At 32.8% G+C, this 23,586-nt stretch overlaps 4 protein-coding genes and 1 pseudogene across 4 annotated transcripts; 2 read left to right on the forward strand and 3 right to left on the reverse strand.

The window, feature by feature from the left end:
* Window positions 1-1,616: 1,616 nt before the first annotated feature.
* Window positions 1,617-3,596, reverse strand: LOC111200408 (auxin-responsive protein IAA17). Its single transcript, XM_022691513.2, has 5 exons — window positions 3,237-3,596; window positions 2,527-2,738; window positions 2,237-2,375; window positions 2,076-2,137; window positions 1,617-1,936 (listed from the first exon to the last, which is right to left on the reverse strand). The coding sequence occupies exons 1-5, from the start codon at window positions 3,473-3,475 to the stop codon at window positions 1,899-1,901; spliced, it is 690 nt and encodes a 229-aa protein (XP_022547234.2). The 5' UTR covers window positions 3,476-3,596; the 3' UTR covers window positions 1,617-1,898.
* A 1,674-nt stretch (window positions 3,597-5,270) lies between these two features.
* LOC111199364 lies at window positions 5,271-6,724 on the forward strand. Its single transcript, XM_022689374.2, has 2 exons — window positions 5,271-5,994; window positions 6,304-6,724. Exons 1-2 carry the CDS (start codon window positions 5,571-5,573, stop codon window positions 6,681-6,683), a joined length of 804 nt encoding a protein of 267 aa, XP_022545095.2. The 5' UTR covers window positions 5,271-5,570; the 3' UTR covers window positions 6,684-6,724.
* An 8,396-nt stretch (window positions 6,725-15,120) lies between these two features.
* Window positions 15,121-15,910, forward strand: LOC111200785 (annotated as a pseudogene).
* On the reverse strand, window positions 15,858-20,502 carry LOC106401887 (dymeclin). The gene is made up of 18 exons (XM_013842496.3): window positions 20,099-20,502; window positions 19,689-19,937; window positions 19,529-19,592; window positions 19,304-19,433; window positions 19,077-19,215; window positions 18,678-18,926; window positions 18,516-18,600; window positions 18,264-18,366; window positions 17,973-18,101; window positions 17,779-17,892; window positions 17,368-17,486; window positions 17,164-17,254; window positions 16,975-17,067; window positions 16,789-16,878; window positions 16,557-16,676; window positions 16,371-16,462; window positions 16,239-16,296; window positions 15,858-16,138 (listed from the first exon to the last, which is right to left on the reverse strand). The coding sequence occupies exons 1-18, from the start codon at window positions 20,286-20,288 to the stop codon at window positions 16,043-16,045; spliced, it is 2,211 nt and encodes a 736-aa protein (XP_013697950.2). The 5' UTR covers window positions 20,289-20,502; the 3' UTR covers window positions 15,858-16,042.
* A 789-nt stretch (window positions 20,503-21,291) lies between these two features.
* LOC125577215 (serine/threonine-protein phosphatase 5-like) lies at window positions 21,292-23,478 on the reverse strand. The gene is made up of 8 exons (XM_048738360.1): window positions 23,219-23,478; window positions 22,765-22,858; window positions 22,613-22,663; window positions 22,353-22,526; window positions 22,102-22,281; window positions 21,898-22,017; window positions 21,675-21,808; window positions 21,292-21,519 (listed from the first exon to the last, which is right to left on the reverse strand). Exons 1-8 carry the CDS (start codon window positions 23,380-23,382, stop codon window positions 21,444-21,446), a joined length of 993 nt encoding a protein of 330 aa, XP_048594317.1. The 5' UTR covers window positions 23,383-23,478; the 3' UTR covers window positions 21,292-21,443.
* Window positions 23,479-23,586: the final 108 nt, after the last annotated feature.

Here is a 23,586-nt window from a genome sequence, read left to right on the forward strand (position 1 = left end):
AGAAAAAGCAGCTGAAAGAAAATAATTTAATTGGCCCGCTTGGAATCAGAAACTCACTGTTGTAACTTGTAAGCCGGCCAATTACTAGACATCAATGATTTAGAGTGTGTTGTTGTCTTTCATGGATATTAATCTCGAGTTTATGTAGAAAAATGAAAATTTTTGACATTTAAAACATTTACCGCAGCTAATCATAACTAAAACTGTATTGGAACTACTTTTGTTTTTGTTCCTTTTTTTTTTTTTTTTTTTTTTTTTGTCTTTTGTTTTTGTTCCCTAATTCATAATTAATGGTTTATTTCAACTAGACCATTTAATTCGTTATCCAATTTTTGTTATTTATTTAACTTGTAACTGTTTGAGATTTTTATGAAACATGTATTAGCGTACATTTAGTTTGCTGAAGGACCCCCTAGAGCGTCAACTTGTCAAATTAGTTATTGACCCCATCAAACATCGAACATGCGTTTGCCTGTGATTCAACAAGTTGATATAAATATGTAAATACTCATATTCAGAACATTTAGCGTAACCAGTTGTACAAATGTTTATGTTTACACATACATATTTAGACATATTTTCTATGCATGTACGTTGACGCGATAAGTTCATGTATTGTTCGTTTGTGATTCAACATCTTCTCCATGTGCTTCCCCAATTATCAATATTTATCTTCGGTTTATCAAAAAAAAAAAAATTTGCATTCTCGATTTTCTTCATTTGATCTATATCTGTATTATACTATGTGTATTACTCTCTTATTTTTAACGTTTGAAACATCCAATAATTATCAGAGTGTTTTGAGACATATATGATAGCTCCATTAGAATATTAACCACCATAAAAGGGTCCCTAAGTATTATACTATCTATAATATAATATAGGCCAATACATATCTTTACTTTTTTTATCTATACGTTTTTGTAATAAAAAAAGTTAGCATATAGGTCATATTTATGACATTCTACAAATATATTTCGTTTCTGAAAGTTGCAATATTTATATAATTTGATCTTTTAATGGGGTTAGAAAAAGGTTGTCTGCAGTATAAAATTATGACAAATAATCCTATTAAATTTAGTTTGAAACGTTTATATTCCTAGTTAGTGTATTGGGAAATGAAATGATAAACAAAGGTGATGATATGAAGAGACCCATGAAGATGCACATGGCATTGCTCCCTCTCTTCCCTATGGGTTCTATTTATCTATTTTATTTCCTCCAACCAAAGCCAATTATCACTTTAAGTACCAACAAATCAGTATACCGGCAAATTGAGTTCTCTCCATTTTCATATTTTCATTCAATATAATATACATATTAACATGTACATGTATGTTGTTATTCGAGTTAATTCGGTTTCGAAACTATGTTTGGAGAAATAAAACAGCACTGCTAGTGTTTTTTTTTCCTTATAATTCGACTGGCAGACCATAATTTCATCGTCTAATCTTCTAGAGGCTTATCCACCGAAGCCAGACAAACTCGGTTGCTCGCAATAAAAATTAAATACCGTTAGGCCAGACAGCGCCATACAATACTGCTAGTGTTTTGCGTTTATAACATATATGGCATTTTCCTAGCTAATCATATAAACATTTTTACCAAAAAAGAAAGACAAACACAAAAGATGTTCAAAATTATTACATATGTTCTATTACAAACGTCTCACATATTTAACTTAAGTTCATTACTTATAAGTATAGCATATAAATCGTATCTACACACCCAACATATAATTCATATCAAAATAGACAATTAAAATAAAAATGTAGATTTGAAACAAAGATTTTCATAGTAAAACCCACAATTAACACTCATCAATGTGTTTAATCAAATACATGATCATTACCTCTCTTTTTTTTATCGAAAAACCATTACCTCTTAATCTTTCAACTTCAAGCTCTACTCTTGCACTTCTCCATTGCTCTAGGAGCTGAAATACGTTTTTCAATTAATTAGCAACTAAAAATTCCCACAATCTTTGGTTATATATCAATATATATTCATTTAACTCTTTAGACAATGCACTAATAAGCACGAGTATAAAAAATGAATTAGTTGAAAAGACATACCGAGACCAATGGCGTCAGATCCCTTCATGAGACGTAAACGCTTGCATGTATCAACGAACATTCTAATGAATAAATTTAAACTGAGGGGTTATTAAAATGATCGTGTAAATAAGCTCTAATTAAATCATACGTCATTAATAAGGAAGAAGAAGAAGACGTACGGCCAAGGGACGTCGCCGACGAGCATCCAATCACCGTCTTTGTCTTCATAAGAGGGAACATAGTCCCAACTACTCACTGTATCCATTACTTTCCTCTCATTCATGAAGTCTATCATTCCTTCTTCTCCTCCATTTTTTCCTTCACAATAAAATATACTTATGTATAAAATTTTAGCTAAGCAAGTCTATAGCCTTTAATTGAGTTGTTATCTTTCAAACTTGGTATTTATCGTGATGCACTATATATTTACTTATTTAGTAAGAAATATATATCTATATAACGTTCGTACCCATGGTAAAAGAGCTGAACATGTTGGACAAAGCGTCAGAGAGTTCGTCGTAGCTCTTATACATCTTCAAGTCGATTTTCCTCAAGTACGGTGCTCCGTCCATCGACACCTTCACAAACGCCGCCGTGTCCGCGCTACTGCTTGATTTTTGGCATGAACCCATCACGTTCTTCCGGTATGATCTCACCGGTGGCCATCCCACAACTTGTGCCCTATACAATTATACATATAGAAAATGGAAAATGTTTATGTTTTAATATATGTTACATATATAAGCTGTAGAAAGCTATCAGCAAATCAGTTTTTACTGGTGTTTCAAATATATCCTATTTTCATGAGACTGTGGTCTAATAGGTGGTCGAATTATACCTTTTGTTTCCCGCGGATTTTCAACAAGTTAAGGAAACATAACCCGTATAGACACATATCACTTCTTTCTTTTTTTAAACTATCTTAAGTGACTACATTTTTGGAAAGTTTATTCTTCTTTTTTTGCTCATACCTTTATCTATTTAGTTAGATTTTTACTAACACAACATATTATATTTTTTCAGGTGAAAACATTAACCGGTATCGCTAGAAATAATAACTTGGAGGAAATACTAGTGTTTTTGTAAAGATTTATTTCTTGTTCAAAAAAAAAAGATAAGAACAAGAAAATTAGGCGAAGATTGCAAAATAAATAGAAAAGGGGATAATGGTAATATTACTTGGCAGGAGGCTTGGTTGGATCTTTGGGACATGAACTCTTTTCCTTGGAAATAGCACTCACGACGTCGTGGCTCTTAGATCCTTCCTTGCTTTCAGGTTCATTGTTCAGATTCAGCTTCAGATCAACCGTCTCTGAGAATCCTCTCTTGGTTCCAGTCACCGGGGACGCCGTATCACCGCCGGGAAGACCAAGACACAGCTCAGTCTCCCTCAGATTCAGCCCAACACTGCCCATCATTGCTAATCTCTCTTCTTTCCAATGTTCTTCTTCTTCTTGGGAAGGTGATGAGGAAGATAGGAAAAAGGTTTTTATAAAAACACGCAAATAATACAAAGTGAGATGAGTCTCTATTATATATCTCTCTAGGTGGTAGCTGCATGTGTATGTCGTACTAAGAGCATCTCCAAGGGAACTCTATTTTTTCCTCTATAATTTACACTAAAATAGAGTAACTCTATTATAAAGTTGAATTTGCTCCAATGGTTCATTCTATAATAGAGTTACTCTATAATAGAGTGAAATATAGAGTAATCTTATTTTTTTTACTCCAAATATAGAATGAAAAAACAAAAATACTCTATATTTCACTCTATTATAGAGTAACTCTATTATAGAGTGAACCATTGGAGCAAAATCCAACTCTATAATAGAGTTACTCTATTTTAGAGTGGAACTAGATATTAACCCGCACATCTGTGCGGATATATTTATATATTTAAATTAACTTTTAAAATATAAAATATGTTATAAAGAAATATATTTAATATTAATTTTATGTATATAATTTATTTTAAAATTTTTTATTTGTTGAAATTTCTTTGATGATATTGTACAAATCATATATTAATGAAGTATTTTTGTTTATTTATTTAAAATACAACATCAATATTAATAGTTTCATTTTAAACATTAGTTTTATATGAATTAATAAAATAAATTATTAGCTTCTTTGTTTAGAAATTTTTATTCTCGAAATGTTTTTATGCGAATAAATTAATTTTTTTTAATATTATTATATTTAGTATATTATATTTCAGTTTAATATTTTTATTTTTACTAAAATATCAAACATAAAATGTTACAAACGATAAAAATATTATTTATTTTGTTTTATATAAAAATTTAATTTGATAATTTAAAAAGAATTAGGCTATACTATTTAATTTCAAAATTAGTTACTGAAATATATAAAATATGATCTATATTAAATATAATAAACAGTTAAATGATAATTACCTAATGATAATTTTTTTATATTTTCTTAGAAATGTTATTGTTTAGATGTATATTTTTTCTTAGGAGAATATTATATATGAGTAATTTTAAGATGTTTAGTTAAATTTATAATGAATGGTTTAACATAGACTTGTGTATGGTAGATAAAAATAGGACTCTATTTTAATAGAGTAGATATAGAGAAAATTATAGTGTAGCATTGGAGATGGTCTAAAGAGATATTTGGTTAATTGGATTTTAGACACGTGGTTGAATCTGAACCCTTTGATACAGTGATCTTGTTCGATTTCACACTAATCACAACTATTATTACTTAATTACTGTTTAAAATCTTTCTTGGGATTATTTTGTAGCTCGTATATGATTGCGTTTGATTAGGACATCCTTAATTATTCTTTGTAGGACTTTCAAATATGAAAACTTATATTGAATAATTTAATAGCTTTCATAATAATATTATAAAATTTTAAACCGAAGAGATTATTATAAAACTACTCCTATTAGATTGAAAATATCCGCTATGGAATAAGTTGAACCTTCTTGACATTCCAGCAAATAAAATAAAATAACCTCCTCTCCCCCCCCCCCCCCCCCCCCGGCATTTTTTCTTAGTTTCTGTAACTAAAACTCAATAAAAATATAATCATCTTTTCTTCTCGTTGTAGTTTATAATTAAGTGATCACAAATCCTTTTTGACTTCCAAATATATATATAACTATATTGTTTTTGACCCCCAAAAAAAAAATATAGTTAAGTTTGATTCTCTCCGCAAGATTCTTCGCCGGAACCTTCCAATTATGCATATCACATCCACATGATTCAATTATTCTTCCCACAATAAAAGCGTAGCCCTCTTGTATATAAATATTCCACACCACCAACGCAAATTAAATACACAATGCATCTTTTATACTTATTTGCTAAAAACTCACATTACAGAAAATTCAATACTCGCTCACAATATTTGATCGTTGAGTTCGCCCTAGAGAAATCCTCTCTGGCCCGATTCCCAAGGTGCGCCGCTCAGATGAATCTCCTCCGCTCCAACGCCGCCGTTCTTTCCCCTTCCCTCTGAAGCAGCTCCTCTCCCTCTCCATGGTTCTGATGGTGACTCCTTTTCCGTCACGGTTCAGACCTCCTCCAGATCCACCTCCTCCAGATCTGCCGCCGTGGTCGCTGTGTAAGTCTCGTCCGTTTAAAGCTCGTTTCCTCATCGTCCCTCCAGAACCTCCAGAACCCCCAGACGTTCCCCTTCTCCTCGCTCCTCTCCTTCATACCCTCGAATCCTCCATCAATCCCGTCGTCTTCCTCCCTCGTTGCAGCTCTCTGGTTCCTGTTGCTGTAGCTTCTCCTCTGAGGTTCTTTGCATCGAACATTGGTTTAACCGGGACTGTTTTCGGGTTATTTGGAGTGTGTGTTTCTACTGCTTGGTGCAGATTTCAGCACAGTTCCTCTTTTCAGCTCGAGCCACAGTTTATCTTTGCAGAAACCTCCTCTCTCTTAGTCAAGCTTTCAAAAGGTATTGTCTCTGTTTCTTCATGGAACAAGTCTTACCTGTATGAACCTTGCCTCGTTTTAGGAGTTAGTTGTCTCAAGATGAGTCCTTTACCTCTGAATGAGGATATTGTCCTCCCTTTGAATCTTACTTTACCTCAGTTTGAGGATGTTGCAAGCGATCGGTCTTTACCTCTATATGAGGATGGTGCAAGCGATCTGTTGTCTTTACCTCTATATGAGGATGTTACACTGTGTTCTCCCCCTTTAGTACCTCAGTATGGGGTTGGTACTAGAACCTTTGTCTTGTTGGCTTTGGTTTCTATGGTTTCAGGGACTGATGCTTCTAAAAATGGAGGTCTTGGATGGTGTATCCATGGTATGGATGAAGCCCATGACTCTCAAAGCTCTGCTAGGATACTATATGTGGTCTCAACCTTTGCAGCCGAAGCTTTGACGTTGCAGGTGGCCCTTCCTTCAGCATCATCTGCTGGATTTTCAAAGCTTCAAGAAATTTGGGACTCTATTGTCCTCTTCTCTACCCTGCATTCAGGGATGGATTTGAACGAGATCGCAGGTTGTCTCCTTTCAAACCTTGCCACTCTCTTCAGTCCTCTATCATTTAACTTTTATCAGTGCACGGCATTATGTTTGGCTGTTGCAATTGCAATGTGTGTTTTCTTCAGACTATGTTCCTCTATTACTCTATTTTGAGATATGAATGAATGAAAGAAATGTTTGACAAAAAAAAAAAAGAAAATTCAATACTCGCTTGCAATTTGAAGATATAAACACGCATATATAATATAAACACCACTATACTTTGTAGCAAAACATTATAATTTACAGATTATATCGATTGTTAAAAACAAAATACGTACGTACATTATATTTTTGTGGGAATAGATAATAATTCTGTGTGGCACCCATTAGTTGATACGAGAGCCATGTTATTTGGTTTATAAAATATCTGATTCTAGATGATCATGATGAATGGCACATCTATTTTTTTCGTGGATGAAATTCCGTTTGTTGTGAGATAAGAAGAGAATGAGAGGCAGATTTGGTGATCTGATATATGATGTGAATGAAGATGATGCGATGTGATGGCTATTAACTATATCGATTTCGTATGGAAGGATATAATGTTATTCAAAGAAACGAAGAAGATAAAAAGTAATATTTTTTAATCTGGAAAAGAAAATCCAAAGCTTGTATACATATTTAATAAACCCGATTTATATTTAAACCTAATAAACCCAATTTATATTTAAAGAGGATTCTTTCATGGCCAGTAAAAGCATATACAGTATATGGAAATTATAAATATAATAGTAACAAAATTTGTATTGCATTTATATTCTAAACTTTAAGGGAATTGAGAGGGGACATGAGTGGCAAAATCCAAAAGAGGAGAGTAGATTAACATCACCATAAATTCCAAAACCGAAATTTAAATTAGTGAGAAAAGGAAAACATGGAGATGATGGAAGAACAAGTTACATCCAATAAAATTTAGAGGCAAAAACATCTTAAACCCTACCTTTGTTCCTTGATTTGTCTACATCCCTCTCTTTTACCACTTTTTCTCCTTTTGTTTCTATCCCAAAAACTCTGCATGAATTTTCAAATCAACAAAGCCCCAAATTTTTGTTAACTTTGTTGGGTCACGTTGTCTTATATATCATTTTGTCGTGTTATTAATGTTTATCTACTTTATCTGATCAAATATATACGGATCACTATGTAAATCACATGATAACAGTAAACAGTGAATGTATGATATCAATTCTAGACTGAACTTACATGACTACAAAAGAAAAATCGCCCGCACACATATTTGGATTGTATGTGAAACTTTAATCCCAAACTTTAATGAGACTGAACTAATGCATGAACCAAATCTATATATGAAGAATATATGAATTTATGGAGACCACCTTTTCTTGTTCAAGATGGAGACCACCATTGATGTGTGTAATAATTAATATGTATATTTATACATATACATTTGTATGTTAAATGCATCGTATCGAAATAAATGACTTATTATCAGAGGTATATATGTGCTGCATCTTAACTTTCTAGATAAGAATGTGTGAGGACAAGGTGTATTTTCATATGGACATAACAAGGCCACAACTCTAAACATCCTACCATACAATGATCAGTTGATTTATTTCCCTTTACTTTATAAGTTTTCTTATTTAAATTAGTTGTTGGAATATACTTCTCGCATTCAAAGAGTGCAGCCAACTGACATGCATGCATGCAGTTAAAACGACAAAACCGAATGCTAAGTTAACATTGACTAAACGGTATATTGTGATTGTATGTGAAAGCTACTACTCTTATGAGACTCAAACAAATTACTTTTACGTGAACACTTGCTCTAGAGTTTACACAAACAATTATTTATCATCAGTCTTAATTTAAAGAATATAGTGATTTTGTCATTTAAAAAATATATATATATGAGGGTTGCAGTATATATATATGATGTATACATACTTTCATGCATATTAGTATTAACTCAAAACTCTGACCCAAAATGATAGCTTATATTATTGGCAAAAAAATGATAGTTTATGTAACTAAAATTCTAACTTCAAAACTAATTATCATGAACCAGGTTACATACATAATACATTCATTATTTTCTTAGAGCATTTAAAGACACACCTGATTCTACACATATACTCCCTTTGTTCATTAATATTACATATTCTAGAAAAAAAGTTGTTTTAAAAAGATCTATTTTTTACATTTTCAGAACATGTTTTATTAATTAATTACAAATTTCAAAAAACTTAATTTCACTTACTGAATTTTTATTGGCTTAAAATTATGGAACAAAGATAAACACAAAAAATTATGCAAATTTAATATATTTTATTAAAATATGTGAAAAATGTAAAATATGTAACATTAAAAAACAGAGGGAGTATAAAAAGTAAATGCATTTATTGTTGTAATGAATGCATCTAATTAGTCTCTTGTAGTTATCATTTACTTAAATATATTGTTTGTGAACTTCATACTTTAAAATTAAATTTGCGAGAATCTGCCACTAGACGCTCATGATATCTATTCTGAATGTTGGCATAACTCCTAAACACTAAAGAGTTTAAACTTCAGTATATAGAAATTATCGAAAAACTTAATATTCTTATAAGGGATTAACTCATAGAAGACAAAAAATGACAATCTTATTTTGTGCATAGCTGCATCTTACACTACTATATAATGATGGTCAAAGAATATTTGAACTTTTGTTGTGTCTGTTTCTCTAGATAATAGGTATTTTATAGTAGATATCTACTGATTTATGCACTATATGAAGTTTTCTTAAATTAATTGTTAAAAATTTAGAACGATCTATAAGTAATATGAAAGAGAGTTTAGCATACATTAATACAAATGTATAACGGGTTATAAATTTTTAATTAAAACTAAAGAGTAGAAGTTTAATATATAAAGCATTTAACGAAAAAATCAACATTTTCGTAGGGGTTAAACCATATATATTTTGAGAAAAATTCAAAAATGTAATTTTTTTGTTTTAATGCATAGTTTCATCGTGCACTAACATAAGATGCTATTCAAAGAGGTTTAGAACTTTTGTTCTCTCCATTTCTTTAAAAATAACGATTTTATAGTGGTTATTCCACCAATTTAGGGAATATTATGAAGTATTACTAAATTAATTGAAAAAAATTAAAACGATGTCCATGTACCATGAAAGAGAGTTCAATATACATTAATAAAAATGTAGAATGTGTTTAGAAATTTTAAAACAACACTAAAAATCATAGGCTTCACTATATAGTGCATTTACTGAAAAATTGAATATTTTCGTAGGGGTTAACACATAGATTTTGAAAAAAATTCAAAAATATATAAATACTGTTTTAATGCATAGTTTAATCCTTCAATAACATATGCTGAAGGTCAAAGAGATTTGGAACCTTTGTTGTCTCCGTTTTTCTAGCGAATAACGATTTTATAGTCGTTAGTCCATCAATTTAGGGAGTATTACAAAATTTTACTAAATTAATTGACAAAAAACTAAAACGATACCCGTGTACAATGAGAGAGTTTAATATACACTATTACAAATGTAGAATGTGTTTAGAAATTTTAAAACAACACTAAATATCATAGGCTTAGTATATAGCAAAAAACTAAATATTTTCTTAGGGGTTAACACATAGATTTTGAGAAAAATTAAAAAATATGAAAATACTGTTTTAATTCATAGTTGCATCCTTCACTAATATATGATGAAGGTCAAAGTGGTTTGGAACTTTTGTTGTGTCCGTTTCTCAAGAGAATAGCGATTTTATAGTGATTAGTCCACCAATTTGGAGAGTGTTATGAAGTTTTGCTAAATTAATTGAAGTAAAATTAAAACAATGTCTATGTAGCATGAAAGAGAGTTTATTATACATTAATACAAATGTAGAATGTGTTTAGAAATTTTAAAACAACACTAAAGATCATAGGCTTTAGTATATAGAGCATTTACCGAAAAACTAAATATTTTCGTAGATTTTGATAAAAATTTAAAAATATGAAAATATTGTTTTAATGCATAGTTGCATCCTTCACTAACATATGATGAAAGTCAAAGAGGTTCAGAACCTTTTTTTCTTTGTTTTTCTAAAGAATAGCGATTTTATAGTAGTCAATCCACCAATTTAGGGAGTGTTATAAAGTTTTGCTGAATTAATTGATAAGAAATTAAAACGATGCTCATGTACCATGAAAAAGAGTTTAATATAAATTAATACAAATGTAGAATGTATTTAAAAATTTTAAAGCAACACTAAAGATCATAGGCTTCAGTATATATAGCATTTACCAAAAAATTCAATATTTTCATAGTGGTTAACACATAGATTTTGAAAAAAATTCAAAAATATGAAAATACTCTTTTAATCCATATTTGGATCCTTCACTAACATATGATGAAGTTCAAAGTGGTTTGAAACTTTTTTTGTCTCCGTTTCTCTATAAAATTGGGATTTTATAGTGGTTATTCCACCAATTTAGGAAGTATTACGAAATTTTACTATATTAATTGACATAAAACTAAAACGATGCCCATGTACAATAAAAAAGAGTTTAATATATATTAATACAAATGTAGAATGTGTTTAGAAATTTTAAAACAACACTAAAGATCATAGACTTCAGTATATATAGCATTTACCGAAAAATTCAATATTTTCGTACGGGTTAACACATAGATTTAGAAAAAAATTCAAAAATATGAAAATACTGTTTTAATGCATAGCTTCATCTTTCAATAACATATGCTGAAGGTCAAAGAGGTTTGGAACCTTTGTTGTCTCCGTTTTTCTAGATAATAGCGATTTTATAGTGGTTAGTCCACCAATTTAGGGAGTATTACGAAATTTACTAAATTAATTGACAAAAAATTAAAACGATGCCCGTGTACAATGAAAGAGAGTTCAATATACATTAATACAAATGTACAATATGTTTAAAAATTTTAAAACAACACTAAAGATCATAGGCCTAGTATATAGAACATTTTCCGAAAAACTAAATATTTTCGTAGGGGTTAACACATAGATTTTGAGAAAAATTCAAAAATATGAAAATATTGTTTTTATTCATAGTTGCATCATTCACTAACATATGATGAAGGTCAAAGTGGCTTGGAACTTTTGTGTCCGTTTCTCAAGAGAATAGCGATTTTATAGTGAATAGTTCACCAATTTGGGGAGTGTTATAAAGTTTTGCTAAATTAATTGAAAAAAATTAAAATGATGTCTACGTAGCATGAACGAGAGTTTAATATATATTAATACAAATGTAGAATGTGTTTAGAAATTTTAAAACAACACTAAAGATCATAGGTTTTAGTATATAGAGTATTTACCGAAAAACTAAATATTTTCGTAGATTTTGAGAAAAATTCAAAAATATAAAATTATTGTTTTAATGCATAGTTGCATCCTTCACTAACATATGATGAAGGTCAAAGAGGTTTGGAACCCTTTTTTCTTTATTTTTCTAGAGAATAACGATTTTATAGTGGTTAATCCACCAATTTAGGGAGTGTTATTAAGTTTTGCTAAATTAATTGATAAGAAATTAATACGATACTCATGTACCATGAAATAGAGTTTAATATACATTAATACAAATGAAGAATGTGTTTATAAATTTTAAAACAACACTAAAGATAATAGGCTTCAGTATATATAACATTTACCAAAAAAATCAATATTTTCGTAGGGGTTAACACATAGATGTTGAAAAAAATCAAAAATATTAAAATACTGTTTTAATCCATATTTGGATCCTTCACTAACATATGATGAAGATCAAAGTGGTTTGGAAATTTTGTTGTCTATGTTTCTCTATAAAATAGCGATTTTATAGTGTTTAGTCCACCAATTTAGGGAGTATTACGAAATTTTACTATATTAATTGACATAAAATTAAAACGATGCCCATGTACAATGAAAGAGAGTTTAATATACATTAATACAAATGTAGAATGTGTTTAGAAATTTTAAAATAACACTAAATATCATAGGCTTTAGTATATATAGCATTTACCGTAAAATTCAATATTTCGTAGGGGTTAACACATAGATTTTGAAAAAAATTAAAAAATATGAAAAATTGAAAATACTGTTTTAATGCATAGTTTCATCCTTCAATAACATATGCTGAAGGTCAAAGAGGTTTGGAACATTTGTTGTCTCCGTTTTTCTAGAGAATAGCGATTTTATAGTGGTTAGTCCACCAATTTAGGGATTATTACAAACTTTTACTAAATTAATTGACAAAAAAATAAAACGATGCCCGTGTACAATGAAAGAGAGTTTAATATACATTAATACAAATGTAGAATGTGTTTAGAAATTTTAAAACAACACTAAAGATCGTTGGCTTAGTATATATAACATTTTCCGAAAAACTAAATATTTTCGTAGGGGTTAACACATAGATTTTGAGAAAAATTCAAAAATATGAAAATACTGTTTTAATTTATAGTTGCATCATTCACTAACATATGATGAAGGTCAAAGTGGTTTGAAACTTTTGCTGTGTCCGTTTCTCAAGAGAATAGCGATTAGTCCATCAATTTGGGGAGTGTTATGAAGTTTTGCTAACTTAATTGAAAAAAATTAAAACGATGTCTATGTAGTATGAAAGAGAGTTTAATATACATTAATATAAATGTAGAATGTGTTTAGAAATTTTAAGACAACACTAAAGATCATAGCCTTTAGTATATTGAGCATTTACCGAAAAATTAAATCTTCTCGTAGATTTTGAGAAAAATTCAAAAATATGAAAATATTGTTTTAAGGCATAGTTGCATCATTCACTAACATATGATGAAGGTCAAAGATGTTTGGAACCTTTTTTTCTTCGTTTTTTTAGAGAATAGCGATTTTGTAGTGGTTAGTCCACCAATATAGGGAGTGTTATGAAGTTTTGCTAATTTAATTAATAAGAAATTAAAACGATGCTCATGTACCATGAAAGATAGTTTAATATACATTAATACAAATGTAGAATGTGTTTAGATATTTTTAAACAACAATAAAGATCATAGGCTTCAGTATATATAGCATTTACCGAAAAATTTAATATTTTCGTAGGGGTTAACACATAGATTTTGAAAAAAATTAAAAAATATGAAAATATTGTTTTAATCCATGTTTGGATCCTTCAATAACATATGATGAATGCCAAAGTGGTTTGGAACTTTTGTTGTCTCCGTTTCTCTATAAAATAACAATTTTATAGTGGTTATACCACCAATTTAGGGAGTATTACAAAAGTTTACTATATTAATTGACATAAAATTAAAAAGATGCCCGTGTACAATGTAAGAGAGTTTAATATACATTAATACAAATGTAGAATGTGTTTAGAAATTTTAAAACAAAACTAAAGATCATAGGCTTCAGTATATAGAACATTTTCCGAAAAACTAAATATTTTCGTTGGGGTTAACATACAAATTTTGAAAAAAAATTCAAAAATATGAAAATAATGTGTTAATGCATATTTGTATCCTTCACAAACATATGATGAAGCTCAAAGTGGTTTGGAACATTTGTTGTCTCCGTTTCTCAAGAAAATAGCAATTTTATAGTGGTTAGTCCACCAATTTAGATAGTGTTATGAAGTTTTGCTAAATTAATTGACAAAAAATTAAAACGATGTCCATTTAGGATGAAAGAGAGTTTAATATATATTTATACAATTGTAGAATGTGTTTATAAATTTTAAAAAAACACTAAAAATCATAGACTTTAGTATATAGAGCATTTTCCGAAAAACTAAATATTTTCGTAGATTTTGAGAAAAAATCAAAAATATAAAAATATTGTTTTAATGCATAGTTGCATCATTCACTAACATATGATGAAGGTCAAAGAGGTTTGGAACCTTTGTTGTCTCCGTTTTTCTAGAGAGTAGTGATTTTATAGTGGTTAGTCCACCAATTTAGGGAGTGTTATGAAGTTTTGCTGAATAAATTGATAAGAAATTAAAACGATGCTCATGTACCATGAAAGTGAGTTTAATGTACATTAATACAAATGTAAAATATGTTTAGAAATTTTAAAACAACACTAAAGACCGTTGGCTTCAATATATAGAGCATTTACCGAAGATTAACTTCTATGGGTTAACACATAGATTTTAAAAAAAATTCAAAAATATGAAAATATTTTTAATGCATATTTGCATCATTCACTAACATATGATGAAGTTCAAAGTAGTTTGGAACTTTGTTGTCTCTGTTTCTCTATAAAATAACGATTTTATAGTGGTTAATCCACCAATTTATGGATTATTACGAAATTTTACTAAATTAATTGACTAAAAATTAAAACGATGCCCGTGTAGTCATGTACAATGAAAGAGAGTTTAATATACATTAATACAAATATAGAATGAATTTAGAAATTTTAAAACATCACTAAAGATTATATGCTTCAATATATAGAACATTTACCGAAAAATTAAATATTTTTGTAGGAGGTTTTTAACACATAGATTTTGAGAAAAATTCAAAACTAAATATACGCATGTAAAATCTCACATACTGTATATGGTGGCATATATTTCACGTAAATTATAAACATGCATGCATGTGTTTAACGAGTTTCATTATATTTACGTTCTCCTCTCCAACCGCTCCTCCGACCGCCGCCTCTCAAAGTATCAACTACTCCACACTATCAGTACCCACAAGGCCACAAAGGAGCTGACGACAACGCCTTCAACAGCGCTTACCATCGCGAAGACACGAACAACAACAACAACAACAACAAAATCGGTGTCTCGCTCTCAAAACGAACATTACCACGCTTGGACCGCTAGTCCTACCAATGTCCGAACAACTTCTAACTTTTGCGACACTCGCGGCTCGAAGAGTGTTTAAAGTCAACAGAATCAAGCCTTATGTTTCTGACATCAAGCTAGCTCTCGAGCATTTTTGCATCCACGCAGGAGGAAGAGCGGTGCTCGATGAGATTCAGAAAAATTTGGATCTTTCCGAGTGGCAGATGGAGCCATCGAGGATGACTTTGAACAGGTTTGGGAACACTTCGAGTAGCTCGGTTTGGTATGAGCTTGGTTATAGTGAAGCTAAAGGAAGGATTAAGAGAGGAGGTAAGACTTGGCAGATTGGTTTTGGGTCAGGTTTCAAGTGTAATAGTGCGGTTTGTAGAGCTTTGAGAAGTATTGATCCCTCCAAGGAGAAGACTAATAATCCATGGATCGATGAGATTCATGAGTTTCCCGTTACGGTTCCGAGGATATCGTCATCCTCGTCGGAATCTCGATCGGTAAAAGCTTCATGTGTGTTAAAAGGGCATTACGTTCAGACCGAAACGTCATTTGTTATTACACATCAAGAGAGAGTATACTATTAATGTACCGAAAACCTACAATGTTTGAAAAAGTAATTTTTTGGAGAATAATTACGTCAACATTTTATCTTATTTGAACCCTTAACCGTATGAATATATACATACCCCCCACCCACCCACCCACATCGGAATGTACTATGGATCGAAGACGATTCTCTGCTCGATCAACTCTTTTACTTTCTTCTCTTCCCCTTCTTCCACTTCGTCTCCTTTTCCGTCTTCTATTTGTTCCTGCAAGCAAAACGCACCGAAGCAGAGGTCATGTCAAAACTTGGATAGGCTAATAAGTTTCATATATTGAATTAACACAATTTGTTTCGATGGTACTTACTTCAACTTGGTGTGGTACTGGGAATAAGTTGATGGCGTCCGGATTAAAACTGAATCCGCTGCGAACAATGAGAAAGGTTAAAGAGGAATGAGATGGGTGTTCTTCTTTTATATAGTGATGAAAGAGTGTTACCATCGGGATAAAGCTAGTTGCCAGACGTATGGAATGAAGAACTCTTCTGGGTGACTCTCTTGTTCATACGAGAAGTGTAGTTGAGTAAACATCTGCATTCATAATAGTGAACAATGAGCTTTAAGAATTGTAGTGAAAAGAATACTATATCAGTGACATATGCAAGTGTTAACAGAGTTTGTTTACCTTCATGCCTTCGCCTCGCCAAGACCGACAATTGTCGATGATGAACTGAAGAACTTTCTGCACTGACCATTCTCGATCCGATCTTTGAGTGTCCATGCGGCTATTGAAAAAGTCTAACACCTAAATAGATAAAATGATAATTTGGTTAAGCAAGTGAGAGACAGATGGATCAATCAGATACTCTGTTCTATCTAAAGTTATAAGAATTTAAAGCTTATGGGTTTGTTTGTACGGTGTAAATATTTTCGACTAGCTCATGAAATCGCGGATGATTCTTGAAAGGTTGGAACACTTCCTGCCGATGCATGATTGCATAGACAATCTGCATAAACCAGAAACAGAAACTGATTCAGAGAATGTAGTATGGAAAAAGAACATATGATTCATGCTGCTAAGTAAAAAATTGACATTGTGATACCTCGGGATTCCTAGGCAACGCGTACGTCAAAATTGCATTTAATATATCAAGGACAAGTCTCAAGAAATCAGTAAAGATTTGCAACTCTGCTGCCTGCAAGTTGGCAAAAATACAATTTACAAATATAAACCACAAGGATAACAATGATTCACTGCAATGTATTGTGTGCCTGAACTAACTATGCCTTACCAGATCTTCTGAAACGCTATCATCCTCTCCTGACAAGCTTATTTTGATACTTTGCAGCTTATCACCTGTCAAGTCTGATAACTTGTTATACCTGTTAATTAAAAAATCATGGTCAGTTCTAAAGGATCCATGATGAGCATCGTTCTGTACAAGACGAATATATAAAATATGAAAAGTCATAAGGACGAGGAATTAGTTGCATACTTTCGAGAAAGCATGTAGAAGAGACTGACAAGCCTCTGTGAAGCATATGCACTAAGATGATGGGCATGAGGTGCCATGTTAGCCAAGGTTGCAAGGCATGTGGTCTGCAGATACACATCCTGTAAACCCCCAAGAAACAAAAATTTGTCACAACATGCACCACAATCCAAATTTTCCAAACAAATGGCCTTCTATACATAATGCATAACACCACCAAGCCTAAACGGAAAGTAATTTATATCTTCGGTGCTCATTTTATGATGCATCTCCAAATAAGTTGCAGGTTCCAGTTTGATACATGCCTATCAACTTGATCACACTCTTATAAGGTTTGAACCTACCCGAACGGTTAAACAATTAAGTACAAATTGAAACAGTTGTCGTTGCTAATACATGAATGTAAAGCTATACCCGCAGTTTAGAAAGGTTGTGCTGCACTGTTCTGATGAGAATAATGACCATTAAGGAACCAAGAGACGTCTGATGAAGGAGATGCTCCTTGTACCATGGAACGCTAGGAAGTATCTATTCAAATGAAACGTGATCAGAAAAGATACGAAGTTGAGAAATATCATTCCAATCCTACAACAGATAACAACACATACCATCTTGTGAATGCTTGAGTTAAATGATGAATCCTGGCTAAGTATGAGAAGTACAATTAGCATCATGTATATTTGATTGGATGATGTTCTCCTCGAAGCGTTATACAGCGTTTCCAGAATGGGCATCAACTGTCCATCAAAATACATATTTTTATACCATAGATCACTAATATGAAACCACAAGGACTTTACTTCAACACATGAAACAATATCGAAGTATGAATTTCTACTTTTGAGGATAATGGAACAAAATAAATGAAACAGAAAAATACTGGAGTTTATGAATCATACCATAGTATCCATATCAGTTCGCACCAAAACATACTCCTTGAAGTAGGAGTTCCCTTGCAACAATGAGTAGAGGAGCAAGACAGCTCCCTCATCAGACAAACACCTATATTGCCAGATTGCGTTATTACCCATTAGCAAAGAACTTATTGAATAAAGACTTCTTATACAGGATAAATCTCTATGAAAACAACAGGTTACAGTAGAGAAAAACCTCAAGAAAATACAATTTTTTAAGAAGAGAATACAACTTACATGCAAAGAGTATCAAATAACGAAGCAAATGGTATCCGAACATGTGGACCAGAGTAGGCATTTCCCTCCAAATCTGAGCGGTCAACTGCAACCAAGGTAACAGTTTAGACATACACATGTGACTCACCCTAGTCAGAAAGATGAAGAACAAAAAAAACTCACATTCTACATCTCTAGCATTTGCCAGAGCCTTGGTAAAAGTATTGCCAGAGGAAAATACATGAACTTTAGAGACTGATTCTGAAGTAGCACTGTCATCACTTTTATCCGTCATGGACTCATCACTCAAGATCGACTTCTGGTAGTGAATGAGGATAAGCAAAACATGAAGGCTGGACTCTGCTAGTGGATATTTAGATCCGTCACCAGTATTATTTACAAGATAGTTCAAAGGCAAGAGCACAAATGTCGCTGCATGTGCAAAAGAAAAGTGTTCATGAATATATATAATGATTCAAAAATCTAAGCAGGAAAACATAATGAACGGAAAGGCAGTAGAAAAGGGTCAACGTGGACGAGAATAAGACAAACATAATGAAATGAAGTAACACGAACACCTACCAGCTGCAGAACCAACTCTTTCCAAGATGCCTGGTGAATCTCCATCAGAATATAAATAGGTTTTTGCATTCGGAGTATGGTTTCGGGAAATATAATTAAGTAGCAACCTTCTCACAGCCATACAAACTATAGACTTTTCCTAAAAATGATGAAGCAAAAGAAAGAACGTAAATTGGTAGGGGCCCAAAACCTATGCAAACGATGGGAAAAACTAATGAAGATGTTACCTGAGCCATTGCTGCATCAAGAAAAGGGTTGGCATCTTTTGGTCCAGGTGATGGTCCGGAGAGAAGCTGAGTCGACATTGCAACAACCATGAAGTTGAGAAGTTCCTGATGTAGAACATACGAGTTGGGACTTGCCAAATAAATGATGAAAATCAGGAGAATGGGACATTTGATACGTAAATTGATCATCATTATAAATAATAATATAGAATAAGTATGGCATACCTCACTTCGGTTGATCCAATGAAGCTCAACAAACTACGCATGACAAAATTCTGGATATCTTGATCTGCCATTACCATTAATACACTCTCAATAAGCCATCTGAATCCAGTTAAAGAGTTGCCTTAATGCTGTAAAGAGAGCTAATAAAGAGAATAATTACCCATTACAAAGCCATGAGGAACAGGCTCAGATTCGTCGAGAGAGAGATGCAACTCCTCACTTTTGCCATTCTCAATCAAATGCTTCAAAAAGAGGGATGAAATATAGGTTGCGTTAAGAGCTTTCTTATAGAGAGAAGAGTGAGCATCATCATCATCATCATCAGAAGAAGCTTGGAGAAGCTCTTGCAAACACCACGACAGATGAATCAATAGTTTCGCCAGGTGCCTAGTGTTTCCATTGCTCTGTGCTGCAAACGACAACAAAGACAAAAAAAAATGATAATCAAACTTAAGATTATCACTAAGGCCGTCATTAACATCCAATTTCGTTTGCGCATAGTCTCATCCTTTCTAATCCTAACTAACCAATCACACTCTAACACTAGAGTTTCAACAGATTTTGACTAACCGAAGAGTTGACAGGCTTGGTGAACGCGATCACGGGGCCACCGAGATCTCAAGGGAAGCTCAAGCAGCTTGTTCCAGACATCAGACGCCAAGGGAAACGATTTCTCCCCGACGAAAGTCGCAATGAGGTACTCCTCCACCGAAACATCGTCACCACCGGTACTTCGCGGCGTCGAAGCCGCACCTCCCATGTCTCGCCGAGTCAATAATCGATCGCGTACTCTGAGTCGGTTCCGATAAGAGGTTAAGAGATGAACAATGCAAAGATTATGCTCTGGATCTAAGTCTCGGAGAAATTGGAGATTCAAATTGAAAGCGAGATGCGAAAGGGTTTAGGAGAGAGAGAGAGAGAGAGAGAGTGACGCGTTTATTTATTTATTTTGTTTTCTAATCTCCTTCATTACCAGGTTTTCACCACTTTGAATATCCGAAAGCATTTATATATTAGTGGATGGATTTTTCAATATTCAAATTATTTATTTATTCAAATAATAATGTCTTATCGTTTCTTTTCTTTTATTCATTATGAAAATTTCCAATGGAAATGCTTTTTTACCAAACAGATTTTAATTTTCTATTTTTAAGAGAAGAAATGTTTAAATGTGTTTGCCTGATTCCGAAAGCTACATTCTAGGACGTGCTACCAAATCAATTCCCACCAAATCCTCATTAATATTTGATTCAATACTTTATGGGTTCATGCGTACGTATGAGGGCACAAGTGTTTTTCCATATAGATAGATGATTTAATAACGAGAAAATTTCAAAATATTGATGTTTTTTGTTCTTAAAACATGACTAAATTTATTCGGTTGTTACAAAAAATATAATTATTGTTTTACTAGTCTAAAAATAAGAGAGGATTAGATAATGGGTTTGGGATAATTCAAATGAAATGGAGTCAAATTGATAGCTACCCTGTCGGTTGTCGTCGGTGGAGTGGAGTGTGGCCGAATCCTCTATTTTCACAAATCTCAGACCCAGCTATTTACTTTATTGGGCTCTTATCTCTCAAACAAACTAATCTGGGCTAACTAATTTAATTTGTTGGGCTACATAGGGCCATTAGTGAAAAATATTGTTCATGGTAGCTTTCACAAGAATCAAGCATTTCTACCTAAAACTTAACAAACCATACGGTTGTGTTGATGTCAATGATGAATATTGGACGTTAACATTGGATTTTCACACTTCAAGACATAAAACAAAAAGCTCTTAAACAAGAAACAACACAGGTGGGTGGGTTGTCTGAGTAGCACAAACACACAAGAAACTCCTTTTTTTTCTTCAGTATTGATCAAAAACTGGATAGAGAGTAGAGAATCAAACTGCAATAAAACAATGCACTACGAGCTCTTCGATACTTCCTTGAAGATGCGAGGGAGAATCTCATGTGCACCGATATCTAGAGCTTGAGGATCCCTGAAATCAAACCCCCAAATCAGTTCATAACTATTTAACCTCTGGAGTTAAGTTACAAAAGCTTGTGTGAAGTGAAGTCATGGTACTTGATAGAATTCACAAAGCTCATTGCAAAACCAAGAAGAGGATAAGTGTGTGTGAGAGAGAGAAAGAACCTGCATAAGGTTTGCCCCTTTTCTTTCGAGCTAGGAATGAACCAAACATTTCGAATAGACGGAGATTCAAACTGAACAAAGATTCCATCGTTTTGTCCGAGCTTCCACTTCCTTGAGCCTTGACCTTTCCACACCTGGGAGCCACAAGATTTAATCATCACTATCAGTCCATAATATTAAACAGACTTTTAGCGAGCAAGAAAAAGAGACAGATTTGATTCACCTGTGGGTAGGATATGCTACTTTTTGATGTCACTAAGCAAGCAGCTTTGGAAAAGGACTCTTCAGCGTATTGCCTCAGATACGTAAAGCAGTTACTGTGTGTGTGTGGAGACTCAAAAGCCTGTCAAGGAACAGATAGTGTTAGCAGACAGACAAGAAGAGCTCGTGTTGTTTTTTTTCTTTCTCTCATGCCCTTCTTTAATACCTTATCGATGTTGACTGCTGGTGCGAACTTATCGGTTTGTGTTTTCTCTTTGTCAAGAAGGAAATAGACTCTAGTATCCACTTTAGATGTCTCGTGCCACGCTTTCACAGCTGTTTCCATGGTCTCGACAAGAAAAGAGAACATCTCTTTCCAACCCTCTTCAGCTCCATAGTTTGCAGACTGCAAGTGTATGAGAGACAATTCAGAAGCAGGGAGAAAGGTTTTCAATGATTTTTTCAAGAGAAACAAACCAATTCAGATTTAAAGCTGTCAAGATGCTTGGCCATGTTGACATTAGACCTCAAACTCTCGAGTTCTTGAGCTCTCTGTTTCTCCTTCTGCAGCTGACCGAGCCTCTTGATCTTCCTTGAAACTTCTGCGCTCTGTGGGTTGTACTGTAGAGCCATTTCAAACGCAGCCAAGGCCTGTCGCAATCATCAAAGCGATTTTAAATATTTATGATTACAGCTTTTGTAATCAAAAGGAAAAGAAACAAGAGAAAAAGGTTTACATCATCATATTTCTCCATGGCTTCAAGCACAGAGCCTTTCCTGAAGTAGCCCTGAAAAAAAAGATAGATTCGTAAAATCCACTTGTTAGAACTACAAAAATGATATTACAGAAACAGAGGAGCAACAATCTCTTCTTGTCTGAATATATTACCTTCTCCCATTGAGGGTTGAGTTTGATGGTTGTCTCAGCATCAGCCAAGGCTTTGCTAAGCTTAACTAGACTCAAGAAGGCAGCAGCTCGGTTACTGCACCACCGGGTAAAGAAAAAAGTTCAACAACATTTTAAAATCTGCTCAGCGATCTAATCTGAGCAACATTTCACATAACCTTAATAAAGACCTCAACTTTAATATTACAAATCACAATTGAGCTTCTGAATATAAGCGAAACGTTAAACAATCTTCTTAAGGTCTAACATGTCACAAGAGAATAAAAAAAATCAGATCTTTTAAGAACTAAGCTCAGATTGAAGGAAACCAATCAGAGTTCAACATTAAGATTCGCAAATATGGAGGAAGTTATCATTTTGATCGAAACTCAATAGGAATCGTAAAACTGTTAGAACAAAGAAAAGACAATAAAAGTATAATCTAGGGAACACGTGCCTGTAAAGAGTAGCGTTAGAAGGATCGAGCTTGATGGCCTGAGTGTAGAGAGCTGCGGCTTTAAGATAGTTCCCAGCTTTGAAAAACTCGTTCCCTTTCTCTTTCAGAGACTTCTCAGCATCTCCACCATTATTAGACCCTGATTCCATCACTCTCTCAGCCATCACTGTTCGAGAACAGCCAAAGAAGATGAATCGAAGAGAAATCTGGTGATTTTTTTCTTCTGAATCTGCTTTTCTAATAGGGTTTATAGAGTGGAGAAGCCAAAAAAATAAAAAATAAAAAAATTCATCTGATTTAACCGAACAAACCAATCCGGTCTACAAGGGTTGGTCCACAAATTGAACCATGCTCTATATTTTTTGTTA

Source organism: Brassica napus, chromosome A8 (genome assembly GCF_020379485.1).
Source record: "Brassica napus cultivar Da-Ae chromosome A8, Da-Ae, whole genome shotgun sequence".
NCBI classification, from domain to species: Eukaryota; Viridiplantae; Streptophyta; class Magnoliopsida; order Brassicales; family Brassicaceae; genus Brassica; species Brassica napus.